We start from the raw sequence: 20916 nt of genomic DNA on the forward strand, positions 1-20916 counted from the left end.
ATGTTCTTAGGAAATTTGTTCAATTAGCGCATGTATCGTTCTGCTTCTATGCATTTAAAAACCCTCATTAAGTTTGTTTCTTTACTACCCCGCACCATCCGGAAGGTTCATAACCGGGCTCTACACACAGGCAACACTTTGCAGGTTTAGGGTAATTCATCATCATATGGCCAGTATTCCCGCAGCATATGCAGTAAATTTGGCTCTTCCTGCCAGGTCTAGTACAGTTCCACTACTCTGGTCTATACCAAAGCACTTAAGGCATATCTTTCTTGTTATTTGGCGTCTTACGTTTTTCTCTGCACCATTTGAATTAAATGGATTCGATTTTTCGTGTCGACAGATTTAGCGTAGTTATGAAAGCCCGCACTATTTCTCTGGAGTTTGGTTTCAATATATTGACGTTCATCTCTTCTTGATGACTTCTTGTTGACTATCTCTTTAGCAATAGGCAGTACGTCTACATCCCTCCTTTTCTGTTGGCTTAAAATTATACAATTATAATTAGCGCCTCCAGTTTGAGATTTGTTATAACAACAAATTGAAATGTTTATACCTTGTACCCGATGGGTAAAAAGGGTATATTAGGTTTGTGCGAAATATGTAATAGGCAGAAGGAAGTATCTTCGACCCCATAAAGTATATATTCTTGATCAGCACGACGAGATAAATCGATGAACGCCTGGATTTTGGAAACGATTTTGGATACCAAACTTGGTATGCAGAACTCCTAGTCCCTAGTCTATGCGAGTTTATTTTATTTTTTGATTTTCCCTCCCCTTTCCCCGATACAGAATTTCGCTAATACTGTCCGCATTTCAAAAGCTACATAAACCAAACTTTGCACGCGTAATAAATATACAATAATAACCTACTTGTTTTTCATCAAAATCAGTAAATTCTAGAAAAAGTTATTTGCGAAACTATTTCACTCCAGCACTACGCCAACAAACTGCAAGATCAAGTTTGAAGTTTAGTCTAATTTTGCTTCTGCTATAGACACATATAAGTTTGTGTGGGAACAGGGTATTTCACTGTCGGGGGGTTTTTTTTTTTTTTGGCACTGCCGAGGTATCGTGGCAATTGGTGAGCGCTAGAGTCTCATTGGGGTGGCAGTATACTACAGATGTCAGCTTGTAGACGTCAATTTTATATCGCGATCCAGTATACCATAATCAAAAACCTTACTAGTCTCAGTTTTAAAGTAATAATAATAATAAAAGTAATAATAATAACAATTTAACAAATTTGTAATATTAGGGTTAGGTTAGGTTAGGTTTGCATATGCATATGCTTATTACTTCAATACCGGGGCAATATGGCAAAACAGAAATAAAGTTTGTTGAGAGTTTCGTTTCAGCTTGGCTGAGGGTATATATATATATATATATATATATATATACTGTTTCTATGCATTCCATTTTTTTTGGGGAGAGCATAGAAACTAAAATCACTTGTGTGTCAGTCTGCTTAAAAAATCAAGAAAAACATACAATAAACATCCTTCTGTCCACCACGCAAGTCATCCGCACGTCTTCGGGAAAGAGCTACGCATACAACACAGATACCCACCGCGACGACCACAACAGTGGCAATGAGTGGTACCATAAAATTCAGATCTAGCCACTCGGGCATCCAGGCAGGCAACCGAATTCGCGTATGAACGTTTCCAGTTCCTAACCCATCATCAAGCGGGGCAATAGTGCCTTAGATTTGGATCCCATATAATATAAATCATTTATATTGTACATTTTTAAACATGCATATTATGTTATGTAATCGAATATCAGTTGTTCCGAAATGTTTTTAAATTTGTAGATTAAATTTTAAGTAATCGACATATATAAATTTCAATTAAGGCGCATTCGTGTTCGTGTATCAGTGAGAAAGAGAAAAACAAAAACAAACACGTTAGTTTGATGATTTCATATCTACCTTTGTGGTGATTGCCTTTGCTACGTAGTATACAAATAACAATTATTGCTATTATTATGACGAGCAGAGCCGCCACGACCGGTACTACTAAATTTAAGTTTGAGAGAATAATGCGTATAGTGTCCTCGGCAGTTAATTCAGGTATATCATGCGAGGGTGCGATTGTGCCTGCAACAACAACAACCAAAGTGTTTCACATGGAGAGAGAAAAATAAAAGGGGAGTAATGAGAGTAGACAAATCTGTTTTCTAAAAATTCGCCCACAAAAGCTTTTTTCTTGGATATGTGTTTTAACATTAACTTTTGTAGCAGATACTTGCCTAACTCTTGTCATACATATACAAATACAAACATATGGTTCGTATTGAAAGAAAACTTTTTGAGATCTCGTATTTATATTTTAAATGTTAAAATCAATTTAATCAGCTAATGACCGTTTTTACTTACCTTTTTTTTTTGCATATTTAGTCGAGTAAATTTTCCTACTATGATAAGAAAAACGCGCATTTAACAAAATACTTGCGGAAATAATTTAGCTTATAGCTTAATGTTGTTGCTGATTTTGGGGTAGTTCCTTTTTTTACAGATATTTTGAGGCAGACATTTATATTTAAATTATGTAAGCAAAATATTATATCAATTAAAAGTTCAGTATGTATATGGGAAAAGATACATGAACAGAAGTTGCCCATGATTACAACTACTTAAGTACCGTCCATTCACTTAAGTGTAAATTTTCGATAGAATTTAAATAAATATCAATAAAATTTGCAAACACTAACAAATGGAACTGAACTATGTATAAATCGGTTATACAAGTATAAATAAATATTGTAAACAGTTGCGGAATTTGTTGGTATATGTTCGCTGAATGTGTAATTAAATAAACTAGACATTCGGATTTCACTCCCTATAATTGTAAGGGTGAAACTTTGGTTGTTGTTACGAGAACTCGGCGTGGCTCTGCTTGCCTTCATAATTTTTAAACATTTGGGTGTGATAAACAAAAATAAAAGTAATCGATGGTCCCGAAAAATGTAGTGATGAGTTGATTTACTGTTAAATATATACTGTATATATATTCAACTTCAACATTTTCCGAACATTTATTAATAAACACACAAATTAAAATAAATCTTTGAAGCCCTACGCAAAACAAATTCCGCACTTGAAATCCAAATGTCTGTTTTTTTTCGTTTCTTGTGGTAACTGATATGCGCATGGTTCTGCTATATGTTGTGTAGGTAATTAAATATAAGTATTCATATTGATGAAAATTTAACGATTCATAGAAGCGATTTAAAAAATCAATACGTAGAACATTGGTAATTAATATGGGAAATTGAGTATCAACCCATTGTTTGCACGGATATGTGTATGCCTGTTGCTCTTTAGTTTTGTTCCTTGTACTTGAAGCTGTATTAAAAATACATACTTGTACATATGTACATAGTTGAAATGGGCAGTTGACTTAACATGTACATACATACATATGTATGTACTATTTCCCTTAAAGGGTTTCTTTGTGATATATTTAACTGAGCTTTGCATTTCCTAAAACAAATGAAAACTTTATGACTGCAAATTATTTTAGGTACCCATTTAAAAAAAAAAAATTCTAAAGTCATTTAAAAATGCTTCTCCGCATTAATATTTGTATAGTATATGAAATATGTGTGGAATTTGGAGTTTGTTGTTTATACGTTAACTAAAAGACCGTGCAAGCTTAAAATCAGAAGAGAAGAATAACATAAGCAAATTTGTGTTATAGCTGGGTTTGTTATTTGTATATGGACAATCTTGTTTACTTATGCAGCGGCACTACCTATGTATGTAAGTAAGTTATAAAATAAATAGAGTCGCCGCGAGTACTACAAAATTATCAACGTAGTTTTTCTCTGTACAAAAGCAATGATTTTTTAAAAGTGGAGCTAAGCCTTGATAAATTGGTAAACAGATAATAAATACCTCCGGTTACAGTGAGTGTTGCAAAGTCATATTCAGCAACCGTGAATCCGGCTGAATTGTGGGCGGTTATACGAAGGTTATACCATGTAGCTGGCTCCAAATCTAAAACTACATAATTGTTGTCAGGTTTCACATTGTTCGATATTTGATTCCATTCAATTTGATCCCTGTAAGTTGACTTATTAGATTAGAGTGAAGATTATATTAAAAATACAAACCGTTTCTTGCTCTCAACTACAAAGTGGGACATTGGACAACCACCGTCTTTCCATGCCTTAAAGTGTAATGATACCGAATTAGAAGAAACTTCAATAAATCGTGGTTTCTCAGGAAGTTTGGGTTTTTGCCCCTTCGTACGGGTATTTAAAATATCAGATGCTTCACCAGCACCAATACTAGAAAAATGAGTCGTCGAATAACATATGAAACCCAATAATTTGTGTTCACTTACTTGTTGAAGCCAGTCGCATATACCTGATAACGCGAACCACACAAAAGGTTTTCGATGTTGTATTTTTGCAAATCTACAGAGACTTCAGAAGTTTCCCATTCCCCGAATTCTACGAGAATATATTATGTTCGTAGTAAATATTTGTATATATAAATATAAATAAAATTATTGTACCCACCTGGCTTGTAATGCAAAGTATAACCGTGCAATGGAGCCGTATCTCCCTCATGCGGCTTTAATTTCACTGTTAATGTATCGGTAGTTGTAGCTGAGAGTGTTACATGTGGTGATTGTGGCGGTGCTAGCACGATTAATTTATGCGTTATCGAATCTTTGGCAATTGAGTTCTCTGCATGGCAAGAATACTCCCCCGCGTCTTGGCGACTCACTGATTTAATCAACAAGGACCCATCAGGGAGTTGTCGCATACGATCATTGGCAGAGAATTCTGCGCCTTTTATTTTCCAAGTGATTTCAGGTTGCGGTGCACCAACGGCTAGACACGGCATTTTAGCGTCTTCCTTGAAGGTAGCAGTAAACGTATCATCAAATGAAGCGATCTTTGCAGGAACTTGATCACTGGGTATGGCGACAATGCTCTTTGATTGCTGTCCTTCACCAATGTTAGTGCTGGCAGTGACCCAAAATTCGTAGGGTTTGTTTTTCTCTAGTTCGCTGGACTCCAAACTCATCTGATAGTGTGGTACTTTTTGGGTTTTAGTTTCAGTCTCAGCACCTCCGGCTTTAGAATATACAGTGTATTGAGTAATAATGCCATTTGGTTGTGCAGGTGGGCGCCAAGATACGAGTATAGCAGCGTTTCCCATTACCAGTGCCTTCACGTCTGTTGGTGCTTCGGGTACTTTAATGGAATGTATTGTAAATAAATATAAATATAAGTGCAATATGGCATATATAATGGTGTTATTTACCATCAGGCTCAGTTTGGCAGTGTATAGGTGTACTGCGTACACCATCTCCACCGGCGGTGGTCGCAAGCACCTGCATAGTATAGTTGGTAAACTTCTTAAGGCCATGTAGCACTGTGTCTGAAGAGGCTGTCTTCTTGTAATGGCGTTTGGTCTCATCTGTAAATTGAAATGATAACATTTCTGCACTCTACCCTAAGATGTTTAATAAATACGTACCGTACCATTCATCGCTTGGAGCGTAAACCACCTTATATGTCTTTATTACTCCATTGGCCGACTCCAGTGGCGGGCTCACCCAACTCACACGTATGGTCTGTGAAGTGAGAGTAGTGCATGATGTGTCGCTAGGTGGTTGACTTGGAACACCCTCGGCGGTAAACTGTTTCTCCTCATCACTCAATGGACCAGCACCAATCTTGTTGAATGCTTGTATTACTACCGAATATTGCGTGTATACACGCAGATTGGTTAGCTCCAAGTTGTGTTCTTTGCCCTCCTCAGTAAGGAAGTTAACAGTTTCAAAGACATATGAAGAGTTTACGTTTGTCAGCCTGTAACCTATATAATAACCCAATATTTCACCATTCCATTCGGAGCGCGGTGGTGGCTTCCAAGTGACACGCATAGTAGTTTGATTTACGGGCTCAACCTTTATGTTTTGCGGTTTGCCAGATGGTGCCTCTTCTGCAGTAATAATAGTTACCGCCTCCGATGACTGTGATGTTCCTATAACGTTTTCAGCTACTATACGTATGTTATAGGTGGTTGCTGGGCTCAGTTTTTGGACTTGGGCTTCGGTGGTGTGGCCAGGCACTATGACACGGTCTATTTCATCCCAGGATGCACGCGATCGTTTAAACTCAATGATGTAGCGGTTTAATGGTGAGTTACCATCATATGGTTGTGCCCAACTTAGCTGAACGGAACGGCCAGATTTATCCAAAACCTTAAGAGCGTATGGCATTTCTGGGACTTCCTGAACAATCATGTTAATACTCGCATCGTCTGAACCAAATGCATTTGTAGCGACACATGTAAACAATGCAGAGTCAGAACGTTCAGTTCGTTTGATTGACAGACTAGACATAACACCAGTCGACAGTATCTCTTCACGTATGGTATATCGATTATCATTTTTAGGATCCAAGCGCATATTGTTCATGTTCCATAAAATCCCAATCGGTTTCTCCCCTTTCGCCTCGCACTGTAGCACTGCCGGTTCACCGCGACGGGCTGTCTGATTACGAAGCTTTTCTGTAAACTCAGGTGGTGCTTGCACACTTATCATTATAACGGCGGAGAGTCCAGAACCAATTCCGTTAATTGCCTCGCACAGATAGTAACCCTCGTTAGTTTTTTGAATGTTGTCAATATGCAGGGTTCCCTCTTCGACGCGAACATTGTCACTTTTCTTCAGATCCTTATATTCTCCAGGTGTATCACCTTTGGTAACCAAACACAATTCACACCAACTGTAATTATTTTGAATATGCAACATAACTTACCAACTGCTTTTTTCCAAGTGACTTGTGGCTTTGGAAATCCATCAGCCTTGCATTCAACCTTTGCATCAGAACCTTGTGCAAATGCCTTATCTGTTGGTTCTAGTATCCATCTTGGTGGAACTGATTTTTTTTGCAGTTTGTTTGTTGTGATAGATATATACAAAATAACAATATTAGTTTTTCTTATAAATAATTATTAAATATGTTTTCAGAAAATTGAAATGGTGTTAACAGCTGTATATTCACTTTTAGACCTGATTATACTCATTTCAATTTCCCTGCTATTTTGTGAATATACTTTTGGTCATACTTAGTATTTTGAATATTAACTGCCTTCGATTCCATTGCAAATTATTAAAATATAAGAAAATATACTAATATAGTATATTTTTTCAGTAAATCATTTTTTTTAATTACAACACATATGTGATTTTATTATTATTATAGTATAACATAGTACTAAATATTAAAATAATCTTTTTTTTTTATTTCTTCGATCATTTATATTTATATTAACATACCAATTAAAGAATGTTTGCTGGAAACATTAGAAAAATGTAGTTTTAAAGAGCACTTTTTATCTTGCACTATAGATTGTTAATTAGATTTAGCATATACTAATGGGATATTTAACAGAACTTTGTATGTATTATATTTTATTGGAATCAAATAGTAACAAACGACAATATTACGTTATTAATTAATTCGACATGTACCAAAAATATTTTCACTGTTTGCTTAGATTCTAGAAAACTAAAAATCCAAATTACAAACAAAATAAAAGTAATTTATAAAAACTAAAGACATAAAGGACAAATAAAATATTGGACATAAGAAAATATAAAATAAATAGAATTAAAGCCAAAAAGCTAACAAAGCTACAAACGAAGTGCTGTTTGATGTAAAGTAGTAAATCACATTTTACATGAACTTGCTTAGGAGCACTTTTTTACTTGCCTAATTAAATATTTAAAAACAGACTTCGTTTTATGCTTTTGTATTAAATAAATTACACAATTGCAAATAATAATATAAATGAAATCAGTAGGGATAAGAAGGGAAGCTAGGAAAAAGGCAAGGATAGTTAAGGTGTGGTGCTGTTGCTGAAATGTGATTCCCTATGCAGGCGCATGCCTGAAGCCTACCAGCTAAGATCTGTGACAAGTTGCTCGTGAGTTTTAAAGGCAATAGAAAGCTAAGTCTAATCTAGCTGATGTAGTTTTGGAGAAGTCAATATTACAATCCTATCATATTTTCGATTTTAGAGAGTGTGTGTTCAAAAATGACAAGGCTTTTATTTTTATAATGAACCCAATACTTTTAGCGCCGGATAAAAGACTTAATGACTCACGGGGGCTAAGCCAAACTCCTAATCAACAGGAGGAGCGTTAATACAAAGACTTGTTCTTTATACTTTGTATGGTAGCATGTCATCTGAATAGAACTAATGTTCTAATAAAATAATTTTATTTAATATCTAATTTATTTGTTTGTTTATAATAATCATATCATTTCTATGGTATATATATATATATATATATATATATATATATATATATATATATATATATATATATATATATATATATATATATATATATATATATATATAATAATATATATATATATATATATATATATGTATATATGAATATGAATATATACATATTATATTTATTTATATAGTGCTCTGATGCGTTCATTGACCGTAGACGTATGTCTATAGATATAAATTTAAATTATTCATACGCCAATAAGCCAACGTCATGCTGAATCATACCAAGAGCTGATTTCTTTAACAAGCAATGTTGAAGAAAATTTGCCAGATTTGCAAAATTTGTTACATATAAAACTGTTTTATACAATCAGTATTTAATTGTGTTAATTAATTAATCAATTAATTTGAAGTATATATATATAGTATAATGAAAAATACCACAAAACAAGAGACTTGAATATTATTCTCGACACCAAGAGTGACAAGTATAGCAGAAGCATTATTTGGTGCCTTAGGGACGGTTATTAAGAATCAAAATCGTTTCATCAATGAATTTATTATTTATTCTATAAAAATCGTACAGGAGCTTCAAATATATTAAGGAGATTCCAGAAAACTGACAACTTGATGCAAATAAATATTGATGTTCAATACACTAAGTTCTTGCCCTTTGCCGAAACGGGAGCAAACCTATATTTTATGCACGTACTTAAAGATTTTTGTAGATATAAAACCAATACAAATGTTATAAATGATAAAACTGTCGAAGAATCATAGATATTTCAAATACGTCAGTTGCACATGTACCCTTAACTTTTAAAATAGACCAGCGATGGGACAGACCAGCTGAATTGCTTGCAACACATGTATAGTTGCCCGAATCTTCAATTGTCGCATAACGCAAGGACAGAATCAATGTGTATTCGTCGATTTTGTGGTATATGGAACGAGTTAAGGGTTGTCCGTCTTTGAGCCAGTACATATTAGTAGGTTGGTCCCCAGACGACAGCAAGCATATAACACGCACTGCTTGACCTCCACTGACTCCGTTAGAATTAAAATTAAATTGCTCGATTTCCGGTAATTCTATATGAAAAAAACATAGGTAAAGCTATTCTTAAGCAGTTCGCTTGAATAATCTAGCTTTTGCTAAAGATTAATTTTAAATTTAGTACAAACACATAATAATAGAATGGTTTATACCTTCAAGTGTGTTAATTTTTTTAATTTATATAATTATTCTACATACATACATACATGTACAGAGTATGCAAAGTCGGGGCACCTGACCTTAGGTTTTCTGCTTATTGATAATAAGTGTATGTATGCGTGTGTATTTTCTGTCGTGTGCTATTATTTTATAATATTAACTTCTTGAAAATAGACTTTTTGTATTTTTATTTCAAGCGATACATGAAAAGGCAATTTGCCAACAATTTTATTAAATTACCTTTTAAACAAGAAATTTCATAATTTATGAAAATATTTAAGAAAAACTAAAAATACTGTATTTTCATGTTATAGCTTAAAATTCTTTTAGTTATGAAGTGATTTCTTAAATTTTTTTACTTGAAGTTCTCAGTTACGCTTACCACATTCAAAGGTTAACGAAAGCTCTGGATCAATTAAGCTATGAGCGTGTGTATGTACACACATACATACATACATCCACACTCGACTATATACATACAAGTATATACGTATATACCCTGTTGCCCTCGGTAAAAGACGTAGACTTATGACTCTCTGTACAAAAATGGTAAAAGGGCACGAACACACAGAAGGAGGCATGGCAGACTCCCAGAAGCTTAATATTTTTGATCAGTATGACAAGACGAGTCGATATAACCATATCCGTCTATCTCTCTATCCTTCTGTCTTTCCGTTCCTCCATATCTGTCTATCCGTCTGATCCTGAAGTACAAGATTTAGAAAAACAATCTTGATCCACAGTTAGTGTTATTTTACCCTATGCCCGTACCATAGAAAGGGCATAGAATTGCGTCATTTCTAAAACTTCATACAAAAACTTTACACACTTCATCTATATACACATTTGTATAGCCTGTACCCAAAGGGTAAAAGGCTATACTCGTTTTGTGCGAATGTACATATGTAACGCACAGATGGAAGCGTGGCAGACCCCACAAAGTATATATATTCTTGATCAGCATGACAGACGAGACGAGATCTATGTCTGTCTGTACGTCCGCCTGTCCGTCCGTATCAACAGCTGGATCTCAGAGGCTGCTTTTTTTTTATTTGTTCTTTCATCGCTCCCGTAACTCTTGCAATTTCAAACTCAAACTTTTCAAATACCCCCAATTAGTGATTATGTGTCCATATGTTAAGTTTCATTATGATAGACCGATTTAACAGGAAGTTATAGCCATAAATATATTTGCTACCCAAGCGCTGCCCGCAGCTGTTGTTGATGTTAGTGCTTTGGTTGACTGCAAACATGCTCACACAGATGCGAATAGACGCGCATAGACATATACTTGTACATACTTTACGTGAGTTCGAATGCCGAGAGAGGTAAAATCGATCAAAAGTATAAGAGCTAGAACAACCAATCTTGGTATCCAGATTCTCTTAAGTCCGAGAAAGAACGAGTTTTTTTTTGTGATACTCCCCACTCCCCTGAAATTCATGTTTTCCATAACTCCGGTAATTCTTGGAATTTCTCATATTTGGTAGTCATATCCAGTATATGATTATATACCTGTATACCAAGTTTCATCATGATAGGTAAATTCTGAAGGAAGTTATAGCCATCAATAAAATCGCTGCCCAAGCTCTGCTTGTAGCTCCCGCCGCTGTTATTGTTCTTGCTGCTTTGGTTCAACTTTGTGCTGCATACATACATGCATATAAACACGCATAGACACGATGTATATGTATGTTGTTGAAACTGTACATGAACAGGCCACCACTTTTCAATATATGTAATGAATAATTTGTATTTAATTTAATTAAATAATTTAATCAATATAATTTTTATAGCCTGTACCCAAAGGGTGAAAGGCTATACTAGTTTTGTGCGCATGTATGTAACACACAGAAGGAGGCGTGGCAGACCCCACAAAGTATATATATGTATTCTTGATCAGGATGAGAAGACGAGTCGATATAGCCATGTCCGTCTGTCTGTCTGTCTGTCCGTCTGTCTGTATGAGCGCAAGGATCTCAGTAAGTACAAGAGCTAGGATAACCAAAATTGGTATCAAGGTTCCTATAAGCCCTAGGCAGAACGAGTTTGTTTATTTTTTCTGATACACCCCCCCACTCCCCCGCAATTCGTATTTTTTCTTATAACTTCCGTAATTTTCGGAATTTTAAAATCAATTTTGGTAGGTACATCCAGTTAGTACTAATGTGTCCGTGTGCCAAATTTCATCATGATAGGTCAATTCTGAAGAAAGTTATAGCCATAAGTAAAATCGCAGCTCATGCGCTGCCTGCAGCTCTGTCGGCAGTGCTGCCCGCAGCTGTAGTTGTTGTTGCTGCTTTGGTTCAACTTTGTGCTGCATACATACACGCATATAAACACGCATAGGTACGTGATGTAAATGTATGCTGTTAAAACTGAACATAAACATGTATTCTAATTTAATTTAATTAATTCATTCATTTTTTTTAAATTTAATTTTTTTTTTTTTTTTTTTGTGGAGAGTACAGGCTATTTTACTGTCGGGCTTGCTCGACTGTAGCGTTCTATCTTGTTTCTATTTTTTTCTTTTTTTGAGGTACAGGGTATTTAAAAGTTGAGCTCGGTCGACTTTAGCATTCCTTTCTTGTTTTAATTTATATAATTAGTCTTAACATATGAACAGATTTTTTACCTGTTTTGAATTCCAACCGACCCCCCTCCCCCTTCTCACGTTTCCCACATTTCTCAAGAATCGGGCTCGATCGTCTTTAACGTATCATTACGAGATCCCACGCTTCTTCATCAAACAACCATGTAAAAGATATGTGGAGATAACAATCGACAAAATGTTCGAGTTTACCGGAGGGTGTTATTCGGGAAGTTAATACTATTAGGTTTTTGAAAAATCAAATACAATTTTAAGGTAAGAATCGCTAAATTGGAATACAGGAATCTCATTGCCCTTGATAGATTTATGCCAACCGTTGACGATAAGCTCAGCGCTGTACTCCACAGTAAGTGCGTTATTTCGAGCTTTGCAGGTGTAGTTTCCAGCGTTGTTGCCATTCACCGAGTCTATGGTTAATACATTCACCTTCTTGCCTATTTTCGAAGTAGTCACACCATGGTAGTCATTAAGAGTATAGTCGTTGAACAACCAATATATGTCGACAGGCAAATCACCCTTTGATATGGTACACTGTATTGTAACGGAATCCCCGAAGTTGGCGGGCTGGTCACCGAATTCAAATGGTGCGATGTGAGGCGGCACTTTTGGGTAAAAATAGGAATCATTAAACTTTAATAAAAACTAATTGTTGGAATGTCTATACAAAATTTGGCATATACATCCAGTTTATGATTAAGTATCCGTATGCCCAGTTTCTTCATGATTGGTCAATTCTGAAGAAAGTTATAGCCATAAATAAAATCGCTGCCCATGCTCTGCCTGCAGCTGTTGTTGTTGTTGCTGCTTTGGTTCAACTTTGTGATGCATACATATATGCAAATAAACATGCAGGGCTGTTGAAACTGTACATGAACATGTCTCCACTTTTATATATATGTATGTATTGAATATTTTGTAGTATTTCATTAAATAATTTAATGAATATCATTTTAAAACAAATTTTTTTGGTGGACTTTGCTTAACATAATTTGCAAGCAATTTAATGATTAAAATAAAGACGAACATCTATAGCCATTGCATTCTGCCCGTTAATTTGTATTTACCCAAAATAGTCTTTCAGCTTTTATTTGTCGTATCCTACTATATTCTTCATGAAGTTTTTTGCGTAATTGGTTGAAAATAACGGGGAGAAATATTTAAAACGAAGTCCGAAATGGCGTCTGTTTCCCTTTGGTATTTGCACGTTTCAACCAATTTAGTTGGTTTTTATACTCTGTACATGAAATGTACAAGAGTATATTAGGTTTGCGGGAGGTGAAAAATGTAACAGGCAGAAGGAGGCGTGGCAGACCCACAAAGTATGCATATGTATGTTCATCCGTCCGTATGAAAACCTGGATCTCAGAGACTATAAGAGCTAATTTTGCACAAATATGCCTTATGTGTATACGCTGTACGAGTTTGTTTTATTTTTTTTGATTCCAGCCCTCCACTTCCCCCCTATGGGGGTTTTCGCGATTTTCCATTCGTATAATCGCCTATATTTTGGGACCTAGGGACACCATATTTTAGTCCCAGATGCCTTATGTGAATACGCAGAAAATGTATATTTTGGAATTTCCCTCCCTTGACTCTTGGAATTTTTCATTGAAATTCGGAAGTGTGATCGGTTAGTGATTATGAGTCCATATGTAGAGTTTTATAATGATAGGCCGATTAAACAGGAAGTTATAGCCATATATGTATGTATATATGACCAAGCAGTGACCGCAGCTGTTGTTGTTGTTACTGCTTTGCACAGGCACACAGACACACACATACACGCATAGATACGATATTTATACTACACATATGTACAGAGTATTTCAAAGTCGGGATACCCGACTTTAGCTTGTCTAGTTGTTTTACCCTGTACCTAGGCAACACAAGTTTATTTTATTTTTGGAATTGCCCCCTTCCCAACCCCCCAACTTTAAGTATACTTGTATATATGTATGTATGTATTTCTCTTCGAAATGCCGTTTGTATAATCACCTATACATGATTTTTGCTACCCCAATTCTTGGAATTTTTCCATCAAATTTGGCACATACAGATGTATGTACATATGTACGTCCATTTAGTTATTATGTGTCCATTTGACAATTTAAAAGGCGGATATAGCCATAAATTTTAACTCTGTCCAATTGTTATTTTGAACAATCAGCATCAAAAATATTTTGCATATCCTATGTAAATATTATTAAATTAGCAAATTACTAAATTTTTAGTTAAAACACTAGTATTCCCACAACATCGAAAACAATCGAATAATAGAGATGGCCACTTAACCCAAATACAAAATTTACATTTTACGATCATCACATTTTGCCTAGTGAAGGTTTATTTTGTGAATCAGACGAGAGTTAACAACAAAATATATATTTGACGCATTTGTACTTGTTTTAAATAAGTACCTAATAACTGTGTATTAAATAAAAAAAACTTGGAGAAAATGTTGTGACGCAGAGTGGGCAGGTCTGTTTTCGCCTTTAAATGCTAGTTTTTTGTAGCAGAAACATGGAGGCAAATATTAATGCAAATGACATACTTGTTATACCCTGTACCTAAAAGGGTACAAGGGTATATTAGTTTTGTGCGAGTGCACATGGAACACACAGAAGGAGGCTTGGTAGACCCCACAAAGTATATATATTCTTGATCAGCATGACAAGCCGAGTCGATATAGCCATTCCGTCTGTCTGTCTGTATGAACACAAGGATCTCCGAAAGTATAAGAGCTAGAATAACCAAACTTGGTATACAGATTCTCCTGAGCCCGAGAAAGGACGAGTTTGTTCATTTTTTCTGATCCACGACAACGCTCTGCTTCAGTCGGCAGGGACCCGTAACTTACCCATGTTTACTTAACATTATTCGGGAAATTAGAATGGATATATTTAAAATAAATATAAGTAAAACAAATAATGATTTGAATTAAAAAATTAATTAAAATATTTTTCATATACCGTTAACAATAAGCTCTGTGGTATGATTAACAGAATCCGCCCGATTTTTAGCGCGACACGTATAGTTTCCAACATGACTGGCATGAACGTTATCAATGCTAAGCACACTGTTCCTTTTTCCGCCCTTTACCACCAAAATGCCAGAATATGAACTGATACCATAGTCATTAAATAGCCATTCAATATCGAGCGGTAAATCACCAGTTGATATAAGACAAGTGACTGATACTGAGTCTTCAACATTTGCCGGCAGTTCACCAAAGCTAAAAGGTGTTATTTTGGGGGGCACTTTAATAATATAAGTAAAATAAATAATTTATGAATTAATAAAACATTCAAATTGTTTAACATAAGCTCTGTGGTATGACAGTAGTGGCTTGTTGATGTTTGCCAACGCTCGATAATAATATCCCTTTTTCTTCCTTTCATCACTATAATACTTGATGTATGAACTAGCATTGTATAATTACGAAATATCGACATAAGACAATTCACATGTAAGTTAAAACTAACCCCAAAATTTGTCAGCATTCCACAAAATCTACTAGTGTTATTTTCGCCGTACTTTTAAAAAATAAGTAAAATAAATAACATTTTGAATTAAAAAGAAAATAGATTTTTTTTCCACATACCATTAACAATAAGCTCTGTGGTATGATTGACAGCATCCGCCCGATTTTTGGCGCGACAGGTATAGTGTCCAGCATGACTTGCATGAACGTTGTCAATGCTCAACACACTGTTTCTTTTTCCACCTTTCACTACCATAATACCAGAGTATGAACTGATACCATAGTCATTAAATAGCCAGTCAATGTCGACGGGTAAATCACCAGTTGATATAAGACATATCACAGATACAGAGTCCTCAACATTTGCAGGCTTTTCACCAAAACTAAAAGGTGTTATTTTCGGGGGTACTTTTAAATTTAAACAAAAAAATAAAGTATTGAATTAAAAAATCAGTCAGATAGTTTTACAAATACCATTAACAATAAGCTCTGTGGTATGATTAACAGAATCCGCCCGATTGCTGGCGCGACAGGTATAGTTTCCAGCATGTCTTGCATGAACGTTGTCAATGCTCAACATACTGTTTCTTTTTCCACCTTTCACTACCATAATACCAGAGTATGAACTGATACCATAGTCATTAAATAGCCAGTCAATGTCGACGGGTAAATCACCAGTTGATATAAGACATATCACAGATACAGAGTCCTCAACATTTGCAGGCTTTTCACCAAAACTAAAAGGTGTTATTTTCGGGGGTACTTTTAAATTTAAACAAAAAAATAAAGTATTGAATTAAAAAATCAGTCAGATAGTTTTACAAATACCATTAACAATAAGCTCTGTAGTATGATTAACAGAATCCGCCCGATTGCTGGCGCGACAGGTATAGTTTCCAGCATGTCTTGCATGAACGTTGTCAATGCTCAACATACTGTTCCTTTTTCCACCCTTTATTACCATAATACCAGAATAAGAACTGATTCCATAGTCATTGAATAGCCAGTCAATGTCGACGGGTAAATCACCAGTTGATATAAGACATGTTACGGATACGGAATCCTCAACATTTGTAGGCGTTTCACCAAAACTAAAAGGTGTTATTTTCGGAGGTACTTTTAAATATAAATATAAAGTATTGAATTAAAAAATCAGTCGGATAGTTTTACAAATACCATTAACAATAAGCTCTGTGGTGTGATTAACAGAATCCGCCCCATTGCTGGCGCGACAGGTATAGTTTCCAGCATGTCTTGCATGAACGTTGTCAATGCTCAACATACTGTTCCTTTTTCCACCCTTTATTACCATAATACCAGAGTATGAACTAATACCATAATCATTGAATAGCCACTCAATGTCGACGGGTAAATCCCCAGTTGATATAAGGCATATCAAAGAAACTGAGTCTTCAACATTTGCAAGCTTTTCACAAAAACTAAAAGGTGTTATTTTCGGAGGTACTTTTAAAATATAATTAAAACAAATAAAGATTTGAATCCAAAAATATTTCAGATAGTTTTGCAAATACCATTAACAATAAGCTCTGTGGTATGATAAACAGCATCTGCCAGATTTTTAGCGTGGCAAGTATAGTTTCCAGCATGAATGGCGTGAACGTTGTCAATGCTCAACATACTGTTTCTTTTTCCACCTTTCATTACCATGATACCAGAGTATGAACTAATACCATAATCATTAAATAGCCACTCAATGTCGATGGGTAAATCACCAGTTGATATAACACATGTTACGGATACGGAATCCTCAACATTTGCAGGCTTTTCACCAAAACTAAAAGGAGTTATTCTGGGAGGTACTTGAAGAATATAAGCAAAATACATAATGTATTAAATTAAAACATTTGTCAAAAAGCTGTACAAGTACTGTTATCTAAAGGTTCTGTTGTATGATAAACTGCATTTACCCGATTTTTGGCACGACAGGTATAGTTTTCATCATGACTTGCATGATTGCACCATTTCCCCCCTCCCACCTTACCATAATACCAAAGTAGAACTGATATTTTAATCATTAAATAGCCACTCAATGTGGACGCCTAAGTCACCAATTGATATTAGATATATCGCAGGCAAAGAGTCCTCAACATTTGCAGGCATTTCGTCTTAGCTAAGAGGTGTAATTTTTGGGGTTTATTTTAAAATATAAGTAAAACAAATAAAGATTTGAATCCAAAAATATTTCAGATAGTTTTACAAATACCATTAACAATAAGCTCTGTGGTATGATAAACAGCATCTGCCAGATTATTAGCGCGGCAAGTATAGTTTCCAGCATGACTTGCATGAACGTTGTCAATGCTCAACACACTGTTCCTTTTTCCACCCTTCATTACCATAATACCAGAGTATGAACTAATACCATAACCATTGAATAGCCACTCAATGTCGACGGGTAAATCACCAGTTGATATAACACATGTCACGGATACAGAATCCTCAACATTTACTGGTTCATCACCAAAGCTAAAAGGTGTTATTCTAGGTGGTACTTGGAGTTAACAGAATTAACAATAACATGGAATTCAAAGATTGATACAAAAATTAGTTTATTTATATATATATTTAACTATTATACAAATTTTTGGCGACAACTCACATTTACCTCACAATTACTTCCACACTCAGTTTGAACTATCACAACCACTATACAACGGGCGTTCCAAAGTAAACAGGACTTTTTGAATCTAGCGCCCCCTGGTGGCGCTATCTATATGTCGACTGGTGCGTTAGGTTCTGCTATCTTTATCGATTGTCCAGTGAGAATTTGATGACATTTCATCGATTGGAAGTGAAGTTATTGCGTTTTAAGTGTCAGTATGTTTGTGTTATCGGTGCGAAAATCAGCTTCGAACAAAGAGCCAACATTAAATTTTGTTTTAAAATTGGTAAAACTTTTACCGAAACGTTTCAATTGATGGAACAAGTTTATGGCGATGATTGCCTATCCTGTAGCAGAGTGCACGAGTGGTTTCAACGTTTTCAAAGTGGTCGTGAGGACATAAATGACGATCAACATGTGGGCCAATCAAAATTCGTGGTCACCGAAAATTCCATCGAAACTGTGTGTGAATTCATCAAAAATCAGTAGAATCATCATTGAAATTGATGGAAATGAAATTAAACATCTCCAAAACATCGAGATATTGCATTTTGACCGAACATTTGGGCTTACGAAAGGTGTGTGCACGGTTTCTTCCGCACAAATTGACTGACGACCAAAAATTGCTCTCATCGATCGTCGCTTGTGACCGATTTTTTGACCAAAAATCAAATTTTAAACATTACCCACTCGCCGTATTCACCTGATATGGCACCGTGCGACTTCTACCTTTTCGCAAAAATGCATTTGCCCATGAAAGGAAAGCGTTATGCAGACGTAGAGACCATTCAAAAGGCTTGCACCGGCATACTGGCGGCCATACCGGCCAACGAGCTTAAACACTCGTTCGACATGCTTCTGGATCGTGCAAAAAGCTGTATTGAAGCAGAAGGACACTATTTTGAATGAAATAAATTGATTTTGCCGAAAAAACAATTTGTTCTGTTCTTTTTTAAAAGTCCTGTTTACTTTGGAGCACTCCTTGTAAGTACATATATGTATTCATATAGAAACTTAATTTTTTATATTATCCCGAATTCAACTAAATCTGAATCTATATGTTGTATATGAAAAAATTCAATTGAAAATACAAAAGTTTACCAGAGAATCTTTACATAAACTTTGGAACTTGGGATGAATTAATAAAATATAGACTGCAAACTAAAAACAGTACAGTTGTTAGCTTATACCATTCACAATCAACTCTGCTGTATACTCGGCGGCACCGACATCATTGCGTGCTTTGCATGTATAGTTGCCAGCATGGCCTTCATGTACGGAGTCTATTGTCAAAATACTGGCTCTTTTCCCACCCTTAACAATAGAAATTCCAGAGTACGAATTAATTATTACACCATTCAACATCCAATAAATATCCATCGGCAAATCTCCCAAGTATATGAGACAATTAACGGAGACAGACTCTTCAAAATTCACTGGATGGTTGCCGAAGTCAAAGATTGCAATCTTTGGGGTAACTTGTAAAAATTAAAAAATAATAAAAAAAGAGATAATAAGTTTTGTAATATTTTTTTTTAATACCATTTACTATTAGTTCAGCAGTGTAATTATCCGATGAAGCACGATTGATAGCCACACAGGTATATTTGCCAGCATGATCTCCACGAACAAAGTCTATGGACAAAGCCGAAATCTTTTTGCCCAGTTTCATAATAGATAGTTGCCGAAAATTGGCATCAATTTCCAGTCCATTAAAATTCCATGTGAACTGGATCGGAAGGTCGCCTGAAGTCACCAAGCATTGAACGCTTGCTGATTCGCCAAAGTTCGATGGGCTGTCACCAAAACTGAATTGCGCAATTTTGAGTGCCACTTGGGATAGGTCAAGGATATTGGGAGTTGATAATATGATTGGCAAAAGAAAATATAATATATTTATTATTAAGATGCGAAGCCAGACAAACCATTGACTTTCAATTCAGCTGTATAGCTTACACTACCAGCTCGATTCTCAGCTATACAAGAATAGAAGCCTGCGTGCTTGCCCGAAAGAATATCAATTGTCAGCTCTTTTATGCGCTCCCCGCGTTGGGTAGTTAAAATTTGTAAGTAATTGTTTAATGGGTTTCCGTTAAATCTCCAGGTTATGTTGACAGGCAAATCTCCACCAGAAACTGTACATTGTACATTGACAAATTCACCGTAATTCATTGACTCCTCGCCGAATGTGAAAGGGTTTATTTTCGGCAAAGCTTTATAACAATAGTTTTCCAAATACATAAATATAAATATAAGTATGCACACAATTCAGCAACATTTTAGGGGTAATAACTTTAGTAAGCTTATTAACTACTTATACTTAATTAACATTTTATAATTAACTCAGGCTTTAAGTTCAATCATACGCACCATTTACAATCAGCTCAGCAGAATGCTCAGTGTGGCCGGCTGAATTGCTGGCAATGCATGTATAATTGCCAGCATGTTTCGCCTCAGTGGCTTCGATAATTAAACTATGAATACGTTGTCCACGTTTCTCAGTAAAAATATTTAACATCGGTAGCAATGGATGGCGATTTAAAGTCCAAATAACCGAAACCGGTAAGTCGCCGCCTGATATGGTGCAATGAACTGATACAGGCTCACCAAAATTCATTGGCTCTAAGCCAAAGGAGAAGGGTGTAATTTTTGGGGGTACTTGTACGTCCGCATAGATAAATTGAAAACATTTCGAGTTACCA

At 35.4% G+C, this 20916-nt stretch overlaps 1 protein-coding gene across 5 annotated transcripts in view; it reads right to left on the bottom strand.

Moving 5' to 3' along the window:
* The window catches only part of LOC115629414 (Down syndrome cell adhesion molecule-like protein Dscam2), a 150550-nt gene that overhangs the window by 20067 nt on the left and 109567 nt on the right, over window positions 1-20916 (bottom strand). For 3 of the 5 annotated variants that reach the window (XM_030525870.1, XM_030525872.1, XM_030525874.1), the window contains 8 exons: window positions 6792-6911; window positions 5503-6729; window positions 5287-5442; window positions 4533-5216; window positions 4355-4463; window positions 4122-4298; window positions 3904-4070; window positions 1494-1706 (listed from right to left, as the gene is read on the bottom strand). In XM_030525870.1, the coding sequence (XP_030381730.1) occupies window positions 1494-1706; window positions 3904-4070; window positions 4122-4298; window positions 4355-4463; window positions 4533-5216; window positions 5287-5442; window positions 5503-6729; window positions 6792-6911 (2853 nt within the window). Of the gene's footprint in view, window positions 1-1493; window positions 1707-1935; window positions 2104-3903; window positions 4071-4121; window positions 4299-4354; window positions 4464-4532; window positions 5217-5286; window positions 5443-5502; window positions 6730-6791; window positions 6912-16065; window positions 16247-20916 lie in introns of those variants that run through there. The other 2 variants (XM_030525873.1, XM_030525871.1) reach the window with 2 other exon arrangements.

Source organism: Scaptodrosophila lebanonensis, unplaced genomic scaffold, assembly GCF_003285725.1.
Source record: "Scaptodrosophila lebanonensis strain 11010-0011.00,11010-0021.00 unplaced genomic scaffold, SlebRS2 tig00000145-arrow-arrow-pilon, whole genome shotgun sequence".
In the NCBI taxonomy this organism is placed as follows: Eukaryota; Metazoa; Arthropoda; class Insecta; order Diptera; family Drosophilidae; genus Scaptodrosophila; species Scaptodrosophila lebanonensis.